This window comes from Pocillopora verrucosa, chromosome 11 (genome assembly GCF_036669915.1).
Source record: "Pocillopora verrucosa isolate sample1 chromosome 11, ASM3666991v2, whole genome shotgun sequence".
Taxonomy (NCBI): domain Eukaryota; kingdom Metazoa; phylum Cnidaria; class Anthozoa; order Scleractinia; family Pocilloporidae; genus Pocillopora; species Pocillopora verrucosa.
The window spans coordinates 17,936,263-17,951,544 of NC_089322.1; the positions used below are offsets into that span (position 1 = coordinate 17,936,263).

At 42.8% G+C, this 15,282-nt stretch overlaps 1 protein-coding gene across 1 annotated transcript; it reads left to right on the forward strand.

Annotated features, from left to right (window-relative positions):
* Positions 1-563: 563 nt before the first annotated feature.
* LOC131777259 (uncharacterized) lies at positions 564-14,616 on the forward strand. Its single transcript, XM_059093521.2, has 8 exons — positions 564-696; positions 2,529-6,413; positions 6,974-7,151; positions 7,529-7,814; positions 8,286-8,536; positions 9,137-9,365; positions 9,991-11,345; positions 11,742-14,616. Exons 2-8 carry the CDS (start codon positions 2,536-2,538, stop codon positions 13,917-13,919), a joined length of 8,355 nt encoding a protein of 2,784 aa, XP_058949504.2. The 5' UTR covers positions 564-696; positions 2,529-2,535; the 3' UTR covers positions 13,920-14,616.
* The last annotated feature ends 666 nt before the right edge of the window (positions 14,617-15,282 follow it).

Below are 15,282 nucleotides of genomic sequence, written 5' to 3' on the forward strand. Positions count from 1 at the left end.
AAGATTTCTGTTTTACACAAAACTACTTTTCCATCTTACGTGACTTTTCCATCATCCGTGACTACATCGTTAGACAAACGTAAAACTAAGCTTTTATTACTTTTCCATCTGTTAGTGAGTAGGCAATTAATTAAGAAATTAAACACTCTGTATCTCTTTGTTGGGTACCGATACCTGTTCTGGTCTATGTAGTTTGTAGAAACGAGTCCCACCTTGAAAAAGTTCCTCTATACTTCCATCAGTCCTCTTAGCTTTGAATTGGGAACATAACCTCGATCAAACAACATTTTGTCTCGGACTCCCATGCAATTTGAAGAAAAATTGAACCTGGTTTTTGTCGAACACATTTAAGAAAGTAATTTAAGTAGTGGAAATTATAAACTCAGCCCGTCTAAAAAGAAATGTGAAAGATGAATTGTTGTGAGTCGTGGAATTGATTGGAAGCTATGTATATGTGAATGGCGGAAGTCGCAGCGTTACGCAATCACGCGTACAACCACTTCCGTGACGATCAATTTGCATAATTTATCTTTCCGAGAAACGAAACCAGCTTTCGAATTCCCGGAAGCAGAAACAAGGTTTACAGCAAGTGATTTCTGTTTCTTCGCACTTTCTTTAGTAAGTAAATGGTGACATGAAGATGGATTTGCGATCAAAGTAGTTCCTTTACATCTTGAAAAGAAAGTTTTACCCAAGGTAAGTCATCTCGCCGTGAGAAATATTCAATAATTGGACGCCAATAGCACAGAAAGTAAATATGCTCGCTAGGATTTTGTTCAGAATGAGTTTGGTGAATATAACAAATATTAAGCCGAAGGTTAGAGTATTTCACTTGGCAACAAGTATATTTTTCGATCGGCCGATGTACGTATACTGCAGTCAGTTGAAATTGTGCAGTAACTAGAGATGAATTGCTCAAATCTATCGAAAATATCGCAATCAGGTTCAGTACTGAAGCTGGTTACGTTCGTTGCTTAATCATGGTACGAAAGTATGATACCACTGACAGTGCTAATGTGCCTCGTAATCGGCTGGTTAAATTGAATAGTTTCCAGTGGAAACGTGTGTCCGATTTTTGATTAATCTTTCTAGTTTAGAAGCAAAGTAACACACCAGAATTTGAATACGGAAACTTTCATTCTGAATTTTTTGGTATTATGTTCAGTTAGAAAGAACTCTCCAAAATTTAAAACTCTTCACTTCATCCTTATTAATTATTAACAAAATAATTTCTAAGCAGTGAAGCCTCTTCTCTCTTACTCAGACCATTTTAAGGTTACTTCCCACCTTCGCGGGTGTCCTTCGGAAAAAAATTCGTACGCGCCTTAATTTCACTAAAATCCTAGAGAACTATACATCAGAAGAAAGCTTACTAACTGCAGTTTACGATGAAAATATAATTTAAGCGACTTTTCCTTTATGGAAGTGTCAGGAGCCTGTAAGGCGTGAAACGACCGAGGGTTATTCTAATGAATTTATTGGGTATCGAATGCCGCGGCACGAGCAAAATGGCTGCACAGTTTTATTCACAAGGCATCAATTAACTTACGTGGGTCAGGCTTTTTCGATATTCTGATTGGCTTTCTAGATTTTGGTATAGCTAAAAATATGCGAGGCGTGTTGCGTAAATGGAAACCACGGGACAAATATTTCCAATATCGAAATCTCCCGACACACTTTCGTTTGTCTTGGAATGTTTTGATGAAATTTGACGAGAATCGTTTAAAGATTTAAGAAACTTTTTTATGGAAACATTAAGTTAAATGTTTGAATTCAGTTTAGTCAATTAAAGGAAAAATTAATTCTTTTCGGCCTCTGAGGATGGGAAGTAACCCAAAAAGAGGCACAGTTAGTGAATATTACACCACATAAAACGAGGATGCATTAGCCCGCGGAAGAGACAAAACTCCTGTTCAGCTGGGGGGGTGGGGGGGGGAGGGGAGGGGGTAGGAGGTTAGTTTTGCACCCGATGATTTCCTCGCGAGATACCAATGTACCTTAAAATTGCAAAATCTTTATTACCAAATACCTAAAATTGCCTACAGTTGTTGAATCGTGTCAAATGCTAATTCACAACAATCGTGAAGAATAACATAACTACAGAGAAAGTGAATACCCGAGACCCAGGAAACCTGACTACCCAAAATCCCCGGCCCGGCCCGCAAAATGGTGGCAGGAAATTATAAACATTTGATTTTCATTATAAAGAAAATTTATTCCAAAACGTAAATAAAAACCCTTCACATGGTTATGTAACAAAGTTAAATCAAGCAAGATGTTGTTACAGCATAGAGAATGAGAGCAAAAAAACGGAGGCAGTTACATCGCCGGGAGTACATGAAAATGTCCGTAAACGTGAGCTATTTATGACTGTCAGTGCCCTGATATTAAGAGATGCATTGAACTTAACCTCAAGCGCTTGATTATCTTTGATATTTTCAGGTTTCCTCTGCAATTTGCGGAAAGCAGTGGAGGGGGGGGGGGGGGTGAGGGGAATTCTGCAGTGCTAATATTCTATTTCCTGGCAGGTCTTTAATGGCTTACGCTGCACAGAGATGGTCTCTCATGAGTCGGGTGGGCAAAGTTACTCTCCATTGTAAAAAATGCAACACAGAACTGGCCACGAAGGAAACTGTGATGCTGGCTAAGGTACCCCCCTCCGGTACCCACTTAGCCGTTCGCGAGGGGATGGAAGAACAGGTAGAAGCAAAACTTCATAAGGTCGAAAATGAAAAGGGCGGGAAAAGTGCACGGTACTGCCCTTACGTTTTTCATTGCCGAGGGTGTGGCGAACGCGTTGCAAACATAACAAAAGTGGCAGGGAAACAGCTTATTTGTTTTGGAATAGAATATTTAGATATTTTTCATTATGGAGGATCATGGCGAAGTAAAAGGATTACAGCAAATAAACTGTCAAAAGTGAGCAAGGAGTTGGAAAAAGAGTGTGGAATTGAAGTTGTCAACGTTACGACGCATGCGCAAGAGACAGGAAGAATACACCAGTCCCGTGGGGATAGCAAATCCATGGTTTATTGTGATACAAGTGGATTGACTCACACATCGCGCGAAATCGATTTCTTAACGCGTCTAGTCCCACGAGATTATCAGCGGGAGTTGTTCCTTTCTGCGATGCGCGGTAATACGCTGGTATATCTTCCCACAGGCTCAGGAAAGACTCTGATTGCAGCCATGGTGATGAGTTGCATGAAGAAGTTGAATCCAGGCAAAGTTATGGTATTCCTTGTCGACCGAGTACCGTTAGCGTACCAACAAAGTGAGAAGATCAAGTCACAGTTGACAGGTTTGACGGTTGAAACGTTGGTCGGTGAAATGGAGTCGCCTCAAAATGGGAGTATTCATCAAAGATTAGCTGATAACAAGATTGATGTGTTAATCTTAACACACCAGATTTTTCTAAATTTTTTAGCCACGGAGGACAACCCACCCATTCGCCTGTCCGATGTTTCTGTCCTGGTTTTGGATGAGGCTCACCACTGCAGCGGGCACCACCCGTACAACGAGATTATGGAGTACTACAAAAAGACACCAAACCGGCTTAAACCTGTTGTGCTCGGTCTATCAGCCTCGCCGGCCGGAGAGCTTACAGTCAAAAGAACCAGTGAGAAGCTAAAAGAGCTCCTTGAGAACTTGGATTGTAAAATCGCGATGCCCATTAAGTCGGATGTAGATGTAAATATCCCAGACGTGATTTATGAAAGATCTGACTACATGAACACTGACCAAGTTATCCTCCAGCTATATATTGAAGAACACATCAAACATCTGATAAAGAACCATCTCAAAGATGTATCAGATCGTCAACGTTTTGAGTTTCCCGTCTTCTCATCGAATTTTAGAGGTGCGCTGAGAAAGCTCATTGACAGTTACCATGGTAACAAGAAATCCTTCAAAGCGCTCACCGTTGCTGAGCATGCAATGCACTTGCTCAGCGTTGTTGAGTTTTGCGAAGTTCTTGGTTACCAGTATGCCGTTGAAAGTCTCAAAGAATGTGTACACCGCATTGTTTACGCTAAGTCGCCGAAAGATTGTGCCTTGAAGAGGCTAATTGGAGGTCAACCTACTTTTCAGGCACTCCAAAATTTGGCAGACCAAGCATGCAGGGCTGACCACGTACGCGCAGTTGTCATGTCGGACAGGTTCAAAATTCTTGAGAAGCACATAAAGCAGTTTCTTTGCCGAACTTGGGAAGACCCAACTTCTAGAGGTATCATTTTTGTGAGCTTGCGCAAAACGACCTTCAAACTTTGCGAGCAGATCAAAGAGATCCCGGATGTGGCCAAAACGTTAAATCCTTCCCCTTTCGTCGGCCATGGACAAGGAAGCTATGACGGGATGATATGGAAAGACGAACAAGAAAGGCTGTTGAAAGAGTTTAGAAAAGGAATATGCAAGCTTCTGATTTGCACGAGTGTTTTGGAGGAAGGACTGGACGTCCCCGAATGCAACCTGGTCGTTCGCTTTGAGGGTACAGCAACACTTCGGGCGCTGGTTCAGACCCGCGGGCGCGCGTCCCGTAGACGTGACAGCAAGTTTGTCGTCATTTGCAATGAAAAACAAGAAAGAGATGCCAGAGATCTGTGTCTCAAGGAACAGAACATGGAAGAAGCTATCAGATGTTTGATGGATGGACCGAGGTGCCAATCACAAGCAGATGAATTTGGATGCGAAGTAAGAAAACCAAAGCTCTTCCTCCCCGGCACAGAGGATAATGGTGTGAATACTTCTCTAGTCATGCGCCACAGCCCTCGTATATCTGTCATGGTGCACAATATGGTTGGTCAAGAATCTCGCGTGATAGATTTTCTGAACGACACCTTTGACGTGATATCTTCAAAGCCAATCCAGTCCACTTCATCGCTCGTTGATGCACCTAAAAAGAAAACTACATTACAAGATATGGCGTTTGAACTCGAACCAAGCTATATTGAAGAAGCCAAGGAGTTTCGCTCAAAGGAAGAGTTTGCATGTCACGTGACAGAAGCGTGGTGCACGTGCCTCACCCACCGTGACGAGGAACCACTTCCGGTTTGGCTTCAGGCCCCGCCATTAGAAAAGCGCCGCAGATCTAACGAGCCATTTCATTGGTTGAAAGCAAATTCCTTGTGCTTGGGTACTTTTGTGAGTCGATGCCATTTTCAGTGTGAGTGGCCTCTGGAGACCACACTAAAAAATATTAAGATTCATTTTGATCACAGCTTTAAAATGCTGACCTTGCACTCCTCCAGGCAATCTTCCATCGTTCCTGGTCAAGGTGCTGTTGGTAGAGGTCCATACAAAATAGAATTTCGCTACGACGAGATTGAAGATTTCATAATCGTGGATTGTGATAGTAATGCAGGAATCATCAAAATATTTCTGACGGCGAGACACCCTCCACGGCTGTATCGCCAACTGGAGGACGAATCAAATTTTTTCCACCTCGCTCAAATAGATGAACAAGACGATGAAGATGATTCAGTCGTCTCGTCAAGTGAAGATGACTCGGAAACCGAAGGCCTCTCGACCGACGAAGAATATGCGGATGTAATAACCGCCGATTTTCATGACGCCTCCCCAGATGTCTCACGTAATCTCGCAGATAAAGGAAGCTGGGAAAGGGCGTCAGATTTCCACAATGGTGAAAATGCCGTAAGCCAGTGCTTTACCTATTGTGTTACAATACCATTTAATGAACTTGTCCAGTTGAGGCACTTGTTGACCACAGTCGAGAAAAGATTCCACAAAAGTGCATTTTACTGCCGAGTGAAGGAGAGCCATGGGAAATTACCAGATGTAAACATTCCCGATAGTTTGCCATTTGACGTTCAGTATGCCGCTGGAAGTGTCCTCAGTTTTCATCCTTTGGTTCGCGGAAGAGTGCCATCTGGTAAATTTGGTAGTCTTTTGCTTGGAAAGTCTTCCGATATAGCTATTGCCGCTTTGGAAAAATTGAGTAAAGTGTTGGAAAAAGACAAGTTTTGTGACCCAGGCAGCACTCTGGAGTCGTTACTGAAACAAAACAACCCATCGACCTCCGGGATGTTTAACAGGTTGGTTCCAGGCCATTGCGCTTTGATAAAGCGCGCGGTCATCACCCCAACAAGGCTGCTCTTCTATCCACCGGAAGTCATGGTGAAGAATCGCGTGCTCAGAAATTATGATACAAACGACTTCCTCTGTGTCAGTATTCGTGACGAAGACCTGTCAAAAATGTCTGCAGCAAGAGGGAACATCGACGATCTATTAGACGGAATGAAACTCAAACTAGATGAAGGACTTGAGATAGCTGGTCAGCGGTTTCAGTTCTTGGGTTCCTCGAACAGTCAGCTTCGTAACCATAGCTGTTGGTTTGTAGGGCCCAGATATCTACCGGACGGCATACGTCGCTGGATGGGAGATTTCACCAAAATCAGGTAAGTGAGTACTATTCCTTTTTTCAATTTCCAACAAGTGAACGTTTCCAGTCAAAATTAACAAAAAATTATTCTCCAATAAAGCGATATCATTCCTTCAACCAGTCTAGCCATTGATTAGAGGTGAACAGGAACGCGAAGCATTTGAATAGAGTACGAGATTAACAAATGTTGGCTACTTAGGCACTTTGTTACGGGGAAGTGGTCTGAGTCTAGAAGTGATGTTGTCACACATTCACCTGTGAGATTCACCATTAGTAAATGGTTATATGCACTTTATTTAGGAAAACTGCAAATTACAAGGTATGATGGGAGCAAAGTATTCCGGAACTGTTTTGTTTCACATCACTCGGTGATTGGTCAAGGAAACCTGTTCAGCCCTTTCCGTCATGGAGGTGCAAAACTCAAATTGGTCATGACTCAGTTATTTGCATATTACTCCGTTTTACGCAGTTTGCTTGTTCATTTTTTTTTCTATTTCCCTTTGGCTCATGTGATATTTTCCACTGTTCTAATTGGCCATATGAACATTAAAATGTTTTTATATTGCTTTCCAATAGGTGTGTTGCCTCATACATGGCTCGTATGGGCCAGTGCTTTTCCACCTCCTTAGACGCTGTGGGGTTTGCGACCAGTGAGGATACCTATCATGACGTAGAAGATGACGTTGAGACACCTGACCGAAAATACTGCTTCTCTGACGGAGTCGGAAAGATATCCGAAGAGTTGGCTGCAGAGGTATGGTGAATATTTATTTTACTTCGGAAAAGGGGGAGGTATTCTCCTCTAAATTCTAGCCCGCTGAAACATAAAGTAGTACAGTGGTGTAAGCCACTTCACGTGAGGCGCATGGAAATTGCCATTTGCGACCTTCCCCCCCCCCGTTTCAATAATCCTTTTTACGTTCTTATTTTAGGACATTTACGTGTATTTAATTTCAGTTCTTATTTCCTTCTTGTACTGATTTTAGGATTATGAAAGTCAGTCCTTCGAAAAGCGCTGCAATACACTTTACGTGTTTTAGAAATTTAAAGAGCTTCTGATATGTTGCGAAATCTTCATTTGACAATTGAAGCTTTCAGCTTGTAGACCTAAAGAAACGCATTCTCTTTCAGGTCGTCCGAAAAATTGGTAAACCATTCAAACCATCCGCATTTCAAGTCCGTTGCGCCGGCTACAAAGGTGTCCTTACGCTAGATCCCAGACTTCCAGGGAAACAGGCCATTTTTCGTAAGAGCATGTGCAAGTTTGATAGCTTTCACCGCAGACTGGAAGTATTGCAAACGTCTCGTCCTCAGGTCGTTTTCCTCAATCATCAGGTCATCATGCTTCTATCCAACCTAGGAGTCCCGGATGAAGTCTTTATCAAATTGCAAAACGACATGTTGGACAAACTGTCAGGTAAGAAGATGACGTCAAGAGATTCGCGTCAGAAAACGTCCGACTTAGAGAGGATGATCACTTAATTACATGGAAAAAAGTGAAAAGTTGCGTTTTGAATCTGAGAATGTTTAAGCTGATAAAATATGGAGAGATGCGGCGTTTGCACCTTTTTAACGTTTTGTTTTGTTTCTGTGCTGGCTTAAACAACCTCATAACCATGCGTTTAAATACATGCTGCTGAGCAGTACATGTGATAGTTATGCTAAATAGATGTGCGTTAACTTTGTCATTTAGATGAAAGCTTTTTAAACTCTTCATTTTTATTCCGTGACAATTGTCTATATTATCACAAAACCGTCCTACTAGACCACTGTTGCTGACTAAGTTAGAATTGGCAAAGAATAGAGTCAGTGTCCAGGCCTCATCTTCCTTCCTTTAATTCCGTCTGGTATAATAATCCCTCATATTACGCCTGTTTTTTGTTCAAAGGGATGCTTGTGAATGAACGTGATGCTATTCAGCTATTGGGAAGTGGAGCCAAAATGGGCGTGTCCTATCACAATATTTCTAATGCAGGGATACCACTGACAACGGAGCCATTCTTTAAATCGCTGCTGGTCGCCATGTACCGAAATCATATGCACGAACTGCTTGCCCGAGCCCGCATTCTTTTGCCACCAGCGGAAGCGCGCTTGATGATGGGTGTGATGGATGAGCTTGGTGTCTTGAAACCTGGTCAAGTGAGTTTTTTAAAATTTTATTTTATTTTCAAGTTTTACTTTCTTTATTGCTCACCGTGAATCTGAGCCTGGTACGGAAGAGTCTGCCTTAATATAACTTCACAATAACGGCTAATTTTTACAAATGGCCCTTGAAAACTGATTTTTTGAAATGAATACAAATTTAACCCCTTCGCAGCAGATTTACACAATAAAAACATCACATTTTGCGATCGAACTCCTCGCGAATATTTCGACAAATTTCTGAACAGCTAGAACAATTCAGGGTTACACTGCCTGGAAGGTCTATATTATGCTGATGGTCAATTTTACCTAACCCTCCCCTAACCCAACACTACCTAACTTGTTTACACTTGAATGTTGTTGAACTCCCATAACATGTCACATCACATGACCGGACAAACTCTCCCCCCTCCCCCTCCCCCTCCCCCTCCCCCTGGTGCCCTGGCCATGCAGGCCACAATGGGCCTCAAATCCTACTCGCAACCATCATTAGACCAGTTTTGGAAAGATAATGATGATTTTGAGGAAGGTAAACAGTAAATTTGCTTTTGGAATCTTTTGAAGAACATGTTTAATCTGTTTTATCGCGGTTATCAGGTTTTCGTACAGTATTCCGCCGTTGAAACACGCGCTGATCGAGATGACGAGTTTAACAAGAACAAAAAAATTGTGCTAAGGGGACCAGTGGTGGTTACTCGGAATCCATGTTTACATCCGGGAGATGTACGTCAGCTCGAGGCTGTTGACATACCAGGCCTCTGTCATCTTGTGGACTGTGTCGTTTTCCCACGTCAAGGCTCGCGGCCACACCCTAACGAGATGGCAGGTAATATGAATCACTTTCTCTTCCAACCTGAAACACTTACACGCGCTTAAGTTTATATATATATATATCTTGATTTATTTAGGTATATCGTGAAATGATTTAGTTTCCACCGAAGACAGCCTCCCCTACGAAGTAATGTGACTGAAATTTGCTTATTTATTTGCGATATTTAGACAGGCTGGCTCGGTTCAGCATCAAAGCTGGTTTAAATGGGGGCCTGTATAAACAGTAAGAAGGTCAGACTACAACGCTGGAGCTACGTTCTCTTTTCGAGAAGTGCGTGGGTTCGTTAATGTCCCTTTCTAATCAGCACTTTGAAGATGCAAGAGATAGGGCCGACGGTTTATGGTTCTTATCTGAGAGGAAAAGAATGTCTAATTATTTGCAGATGTCATGGGAAAGGCAGTAAATTCTCCTCAGTTGTTTTTTAGACCCTGAGTGTTGGTCCGGTCCGTGGCTTTAACCCACGACCTTACGCACGGCAGTCCAGCGCTCTACAACATGAGCTAACCAAGCGAAGTTTTTTTTTTTCATAAGAATTCAAGCGAAATCTACGAAATTTAGTCATAAACAGATCAGATTGTGAATATTTGAACGAACTTCTAAATGCCCATTCTTATTTCAGGCGGTGATTTGGACGGCGATCTATACTTCGTCTGTTGGAATAAAGACCTGTTACCAAGGAAACCAAATTACCCGCCAATGGACTATCCGTCACTTCGTAAACTGGAGAAGACTGAGCCAATCACTACTCGCGACATGACAAAGTTTGTGGTGGATTACATCCGGTCTGACCAGTTAGGCGTTATTGATAATGCGCACAAGGCGGTGGCGGACATTGAAGAAGACGGCGTGCAACATAAGGATTGTCTTTATCTCGCAGAACTGCACTCTTTGGCGGTTGATGCACCCAAAACGGGAAAATGGCCGAGTACTAAGGGTATTAGGAGGATAGAAAAGCGTCCTGATTTCATGATGAAGAGCGATAAACCAAGTTATCCCTCTGAAAAGGTTATAGGAAAGCTCTTTCGGCGCTGTCGGAAGTTTAAAGATGCTACGTCTGAAAAATACGATCAAAACCTTCGTTTGGACAAGTCTCTCTTGTTGCCAGGTAACGACAGTTTCGTTGAAAACGCCAAAGAAGTCTATAATTGGTATCGTGACAAGATGGAGGGCTTGATGCGGCTGTACGGCATCGAAACTGAGGCAGAAATCATCACTGGCTGTTTCATGAAGCTTCGGAATCGCTTGCGCAAAGAAAAAACGGAAATTGCCGAACTCGTCGGCGAACAACTGTTTGCAATACGCTCGTACCTCCGTCGTGAATTCTTTTATGAATTCGGGAGCGATGGACAGTGGTTAAAAGGCGATGTGCTGATTTCGGATGAGATGCGTTTAAAGGCCTCGGCTTGGTACAGAGTGGCCTACACGTTTGCGCATGATCACGGTAATGGTTCAGACCCAAGCAACGAGAAGAGGCTACTCGGTTTTCCTTGGTTTATCAATGACATCATGCTCGCCATCAAAACGCGAAAAGATCGACCCAGTCAGCCCCAGGCCTTAGACGTTAGCGCAACCGTAGGTCAGAGTCTTGTAAGGTTGTTTCACGAAGAGAAGGACTGGTTACTTGAGGAGTTCAGAGCTCGAATAAGAACAAAGAACGTTATATGTCGTCATCTGCAGGCCGCTGAATCCACTTCTTCAATGAGTATCGTCGGCTCTACTGCTACGCTACTATTTCACAAGACTTCAGATCTTGATCTGTTCTTTTTACCTCAGGATACACAGGCACGAAGCCATCAGGCCCTCCCTGAGGTACCACCAGAAGAAAGTAACAATTTAGTTGAGGAAGGAGCGAAAGTATTGAAGTCCTTGATTCCTCTCTTGAAGGAGGAGACGTCAGAGCAACAAGAAGAAGAAGACGAAAACGTTAAAAATCTCTTCTGGAAAGTTCTTCTCGTCAACAAAAAGTCTTTCCCTGTAAGTATCGCTTTTAGTTACACCATATCCAAGGGTGTATATCTTTACTACGACTTGTGGTAAATATGATGTGGGCGACTTAACTTATGCTGTAGCGTTAGTAAACGTTGTTCATATGTGACTTCGTAAACAACGACACTGTTGAATTAGTGTTACGACAGCTTTACCGACGAAACACAGCACCAACCATCAAGTGTTGGACGATTGTACGCTAACCACGCTTAAGAAGAGTCTTCATCCGCGAAAAATTGATTAAAAAGGGAAAATGATAACAATTAAGAAAAGATCTATTTTCCACATTCTTTTCCTGTCTAATTAGGGTCTTTAGCACTCTCTTCAAATATTGACACCGCGCTTTTCTCCGCATTATTTAAATTGGATTTTCTTTTCATCCAGGTCCTCTCATGCAAGCAGCCAACAGTGAACCTGATAGATGGCAGTAATTGCTCTCCAACCCTCAACTGTGATTTGATTTCATCCCCTGACTGTCTAAGAATGGCCGCTTTGCTATCAAGCTACATCAAGTCGTATCCTGATCTCTTATTAGTGCTCCGTGCTATACACCGATGGTGTTGCGTGACAAGGTTGTCACGCAACGCAGCTGGCGCTGGAAACATTTCAGACTTGCTCTCTGCCCTTCTCTTAGCCCAATGCATACAGATTAAAAACTTTAATGAGGAGCACGTTTTGGCACACCAAATGCACGGTGGTGCAAGGGATGGTAAGCAGTACATGGAATTGGAAAATGTCATAGGATATCTGGAAGCTTACCAGAACGATTCCCAATTCCCTCAGGTAGAGCCTGACATCACCCAAGTTGGCCAGCTTCTGGTGACCTTTTTTCAATCACACGACTCGTGTTTTGAAAGAGAGCTCCCGCAATCGCTCGCACGTCTTTTCGGTGCACGAAAGCTCTCAAAGCTTCTGGGGAAAGATCATTTAGTCCTTGTGAAAGAACAAATGCAACGCGCCTATCAGCTCCTGGCGTTATTTGGAGACGCACAGATCATGTTAACCATAAGTGGCTCCGAAGATTACAACGTAATTTTTCTTTCGCCACTTCTTTCCTCGTTCATAGCGGGCGTTGAGAAGAGTAAAGCTCAAGAAATAGCGCGGAAGACCGGAGCGAGGAGCGTCATCATTCGCCCCAATTTTCCACGGTCGTGTTCCTCAGCTGTACTTGAGGTGAAAGGAAGTGAGCCTGCGATACGAGCAGTGGAGAGAGAGCTGGAAGAGATGAGCACAATAGCATCACGCGACAGGATCTCTCTCATAAGTGGCTGTTTTGTAGAAGATGCAAGTCTGCTTTTGTTTGAAGGAAGTCGAAGTCAAAATGATCACGTTTCTCTGTCACCATACGATGGGCGTTGTCATCAGACACACGACCGATTGGTCCGGCATGTCGCCTTGCTAGAAAATGTCACGTACGATGGAATCTACGCATACCGCCGTTTTACAGAAAAATTCTTTCAACAACTGCGATTACTCGAGAGAGATTTCGATCCTCAGGTGCATGGTTGTCGTGAATTCGCTGTACACTTTGGACGAATCTACATGTTCAGTGTTCCGCATATCTTGCTCGAAGATAGCGAGTCCATCACTATTGCAATGCTGAGAACGAATAAACGGAAACCAAGTGCCTTAGACAGAAGGAACAGCCACAGTCAGGAAGAGTCAACTCCAGAAAGAGTCACTTTCGTTGACCAAGAACAAGAACGCGCTCGGAGAAGGAAGAGGCGGGCAAAACGTAATGTGACATTTAGCGAAACCAAGAAGAAGCGGAAACGCGGAAATCCTTCGAGGAGCTCCCTGTTCACGGTTGTTCACTCGCCAGACAGAGTGGAGATTTTTCTTCACGAGACTGAATTCCGGCAAGATGGAAATCCCACTGAAAACTTCTCAGTGGACATTTTGGATGGAGGGGTAGAATTTTACGTCAGGTTCGACGAGAGACTCAACTTTGTTGAAGTAAAGCTTCCAAACCTACGCTGGTTTATGGTGGACGTCAAAAGACCTTACCAACGCCGACCAGATCATGGCGTCGCACAATATGGCGAACAGGCAGATGACAACTTCGTTTTAGACGGCTGGGAGACAGACGTTCGTTTCTTGTTGCAATCCCGTTATGCTTTGGCGCTGAGTGACATCCGGGATACCAAGTACGCTAAGTACCAGTGTATACTCGAACCCAGTACGGGTGAGCAGCCATTTACTGTTCAGGAAGAGTTATGGAAAGATGTGCGACTAATTCGCCACTACAAGTCTAAAAAGTTCACATGCGCTTCACGTCAAGGTGGGTTCCTCTCTGGCCTGACAGCATACCTCAACGAGGTGACAGAATATTCCAGACCATTGGGGCCGGAGAAAGTCGGTGAATTCAGAGAAAAACACACTCGTTGGGAGGTGTCATTGGAGGCAAAGCTTCCAGAAGATTTAGCAGCCAAGGAAACTGTTAAAACGTTCTTAGAGGAAGTATGGAAGTTCGCATTTGCTTTATCCTCATTCGTATCGAAGGAAAATGAGGTTAATGTCGGCCAATTAAGAGGCCTCCACCTAGTGAACAATTTTTTATGAGTAATGTTAGATTCGCTGAAATCTTTTTCACGTCAGAGAATATCATGATCACTTGATCCCAGCTCCAGTTGCTTAGATAAATGGCCTAGAACAAATCATTTTTTTTAAATTTCGATAGTCAATTGTTACATTTCTCGAAACTCAGTCGAAACGCGCTCTAAGTACGATTCTATAAGGATATAAGAGATTATAAACTGTGCTCAAATGTATGAAAATTAGTAGGCATGAAAGTGAACTCGCTCACCATCCCGAAATGAATCTTTTGTCTGGTCTGTGAATCAGTTATTATTATTAACTGAATGTCGCGCACGTTTTCTCAAGAGTGTAATTTTGAGCTTTTTTACGAGAGAATTCCTTACTAGGGAGATTTTTTTAACATCGTGTTTTTAACGACATTTAAAAGACATTTCATCAGAATCTTTCAGTTCAGTAGCTAAGGTAAAAGTACTGATTTAGATAAATGTTTCCAAACAGCCCTCTGAGTTTTGCTTAATTTTGCCCAATCCGGCAGAAATAAACACGAGGCTGCTGAAAACAACCTATGCGTAAGCTAAAGGCGGCCATTTTCTAACGCTATAAAGTGAAATTCATGCGAGTGAGGACGAAAATAATGTTTTATAACAATTTTTGGCTGCTGGGTACAGTTTTTATTGTGTCATGCTTGTTTGAGGCATGTAGCCAACTCAATAAAGGAGCTTAACCTCGCGGTACATCTAGTACTCGATGCATTCTGTTTCTAGGCCGAAGTATTCTCGTAAACGAATTCACCAAGAGCACTGATAACTCACAAAATCTCAGTCCTTCGCAGTCACTCTTTGGGAGGTCACGCGATGCTTTCCCCGGCCAAGAGATGGTGCAATCTACCATCCGTCCTTTATCTTATGTTATAAAACTAAGATACTACGAGCGCCTGATTGGTCAAAAAAAACCATCGCTTATTGCACCGGTAAATCTATAGAAAATTGAAATTTATGTAAGGTCATTTTATCTCATACTTGGGTTGTGGGGAGAACTCTTGAAAAGTTTGTAAGTTACTCGTCTCTGGCTTGTGATTTCCAAGCTTTTCTCCCAGCATCCTGTCTGGGTTATGCTGGGAATCCAGAAAGTGCGGTTTATCGGAGGAACAGGACGTAAAAAATCAAATGAAAAAAAGAAAAAAATCAAATTAATGTTGAGGTTCACATTTTTCTCAGGTTACCTAAGAACTTCGAATAACCTTTCACTAAAGAAAATCTTGCTCTTCAATTTTCAACTTTTACACTCGTGGTTATTGAATTTTGATGCGCGATCCGGCTGGTAATGCAATTAAGAGTCTGTCCACGAGAGGACCGGGCAGGCGTGACACATGCTATTTCATCGATTT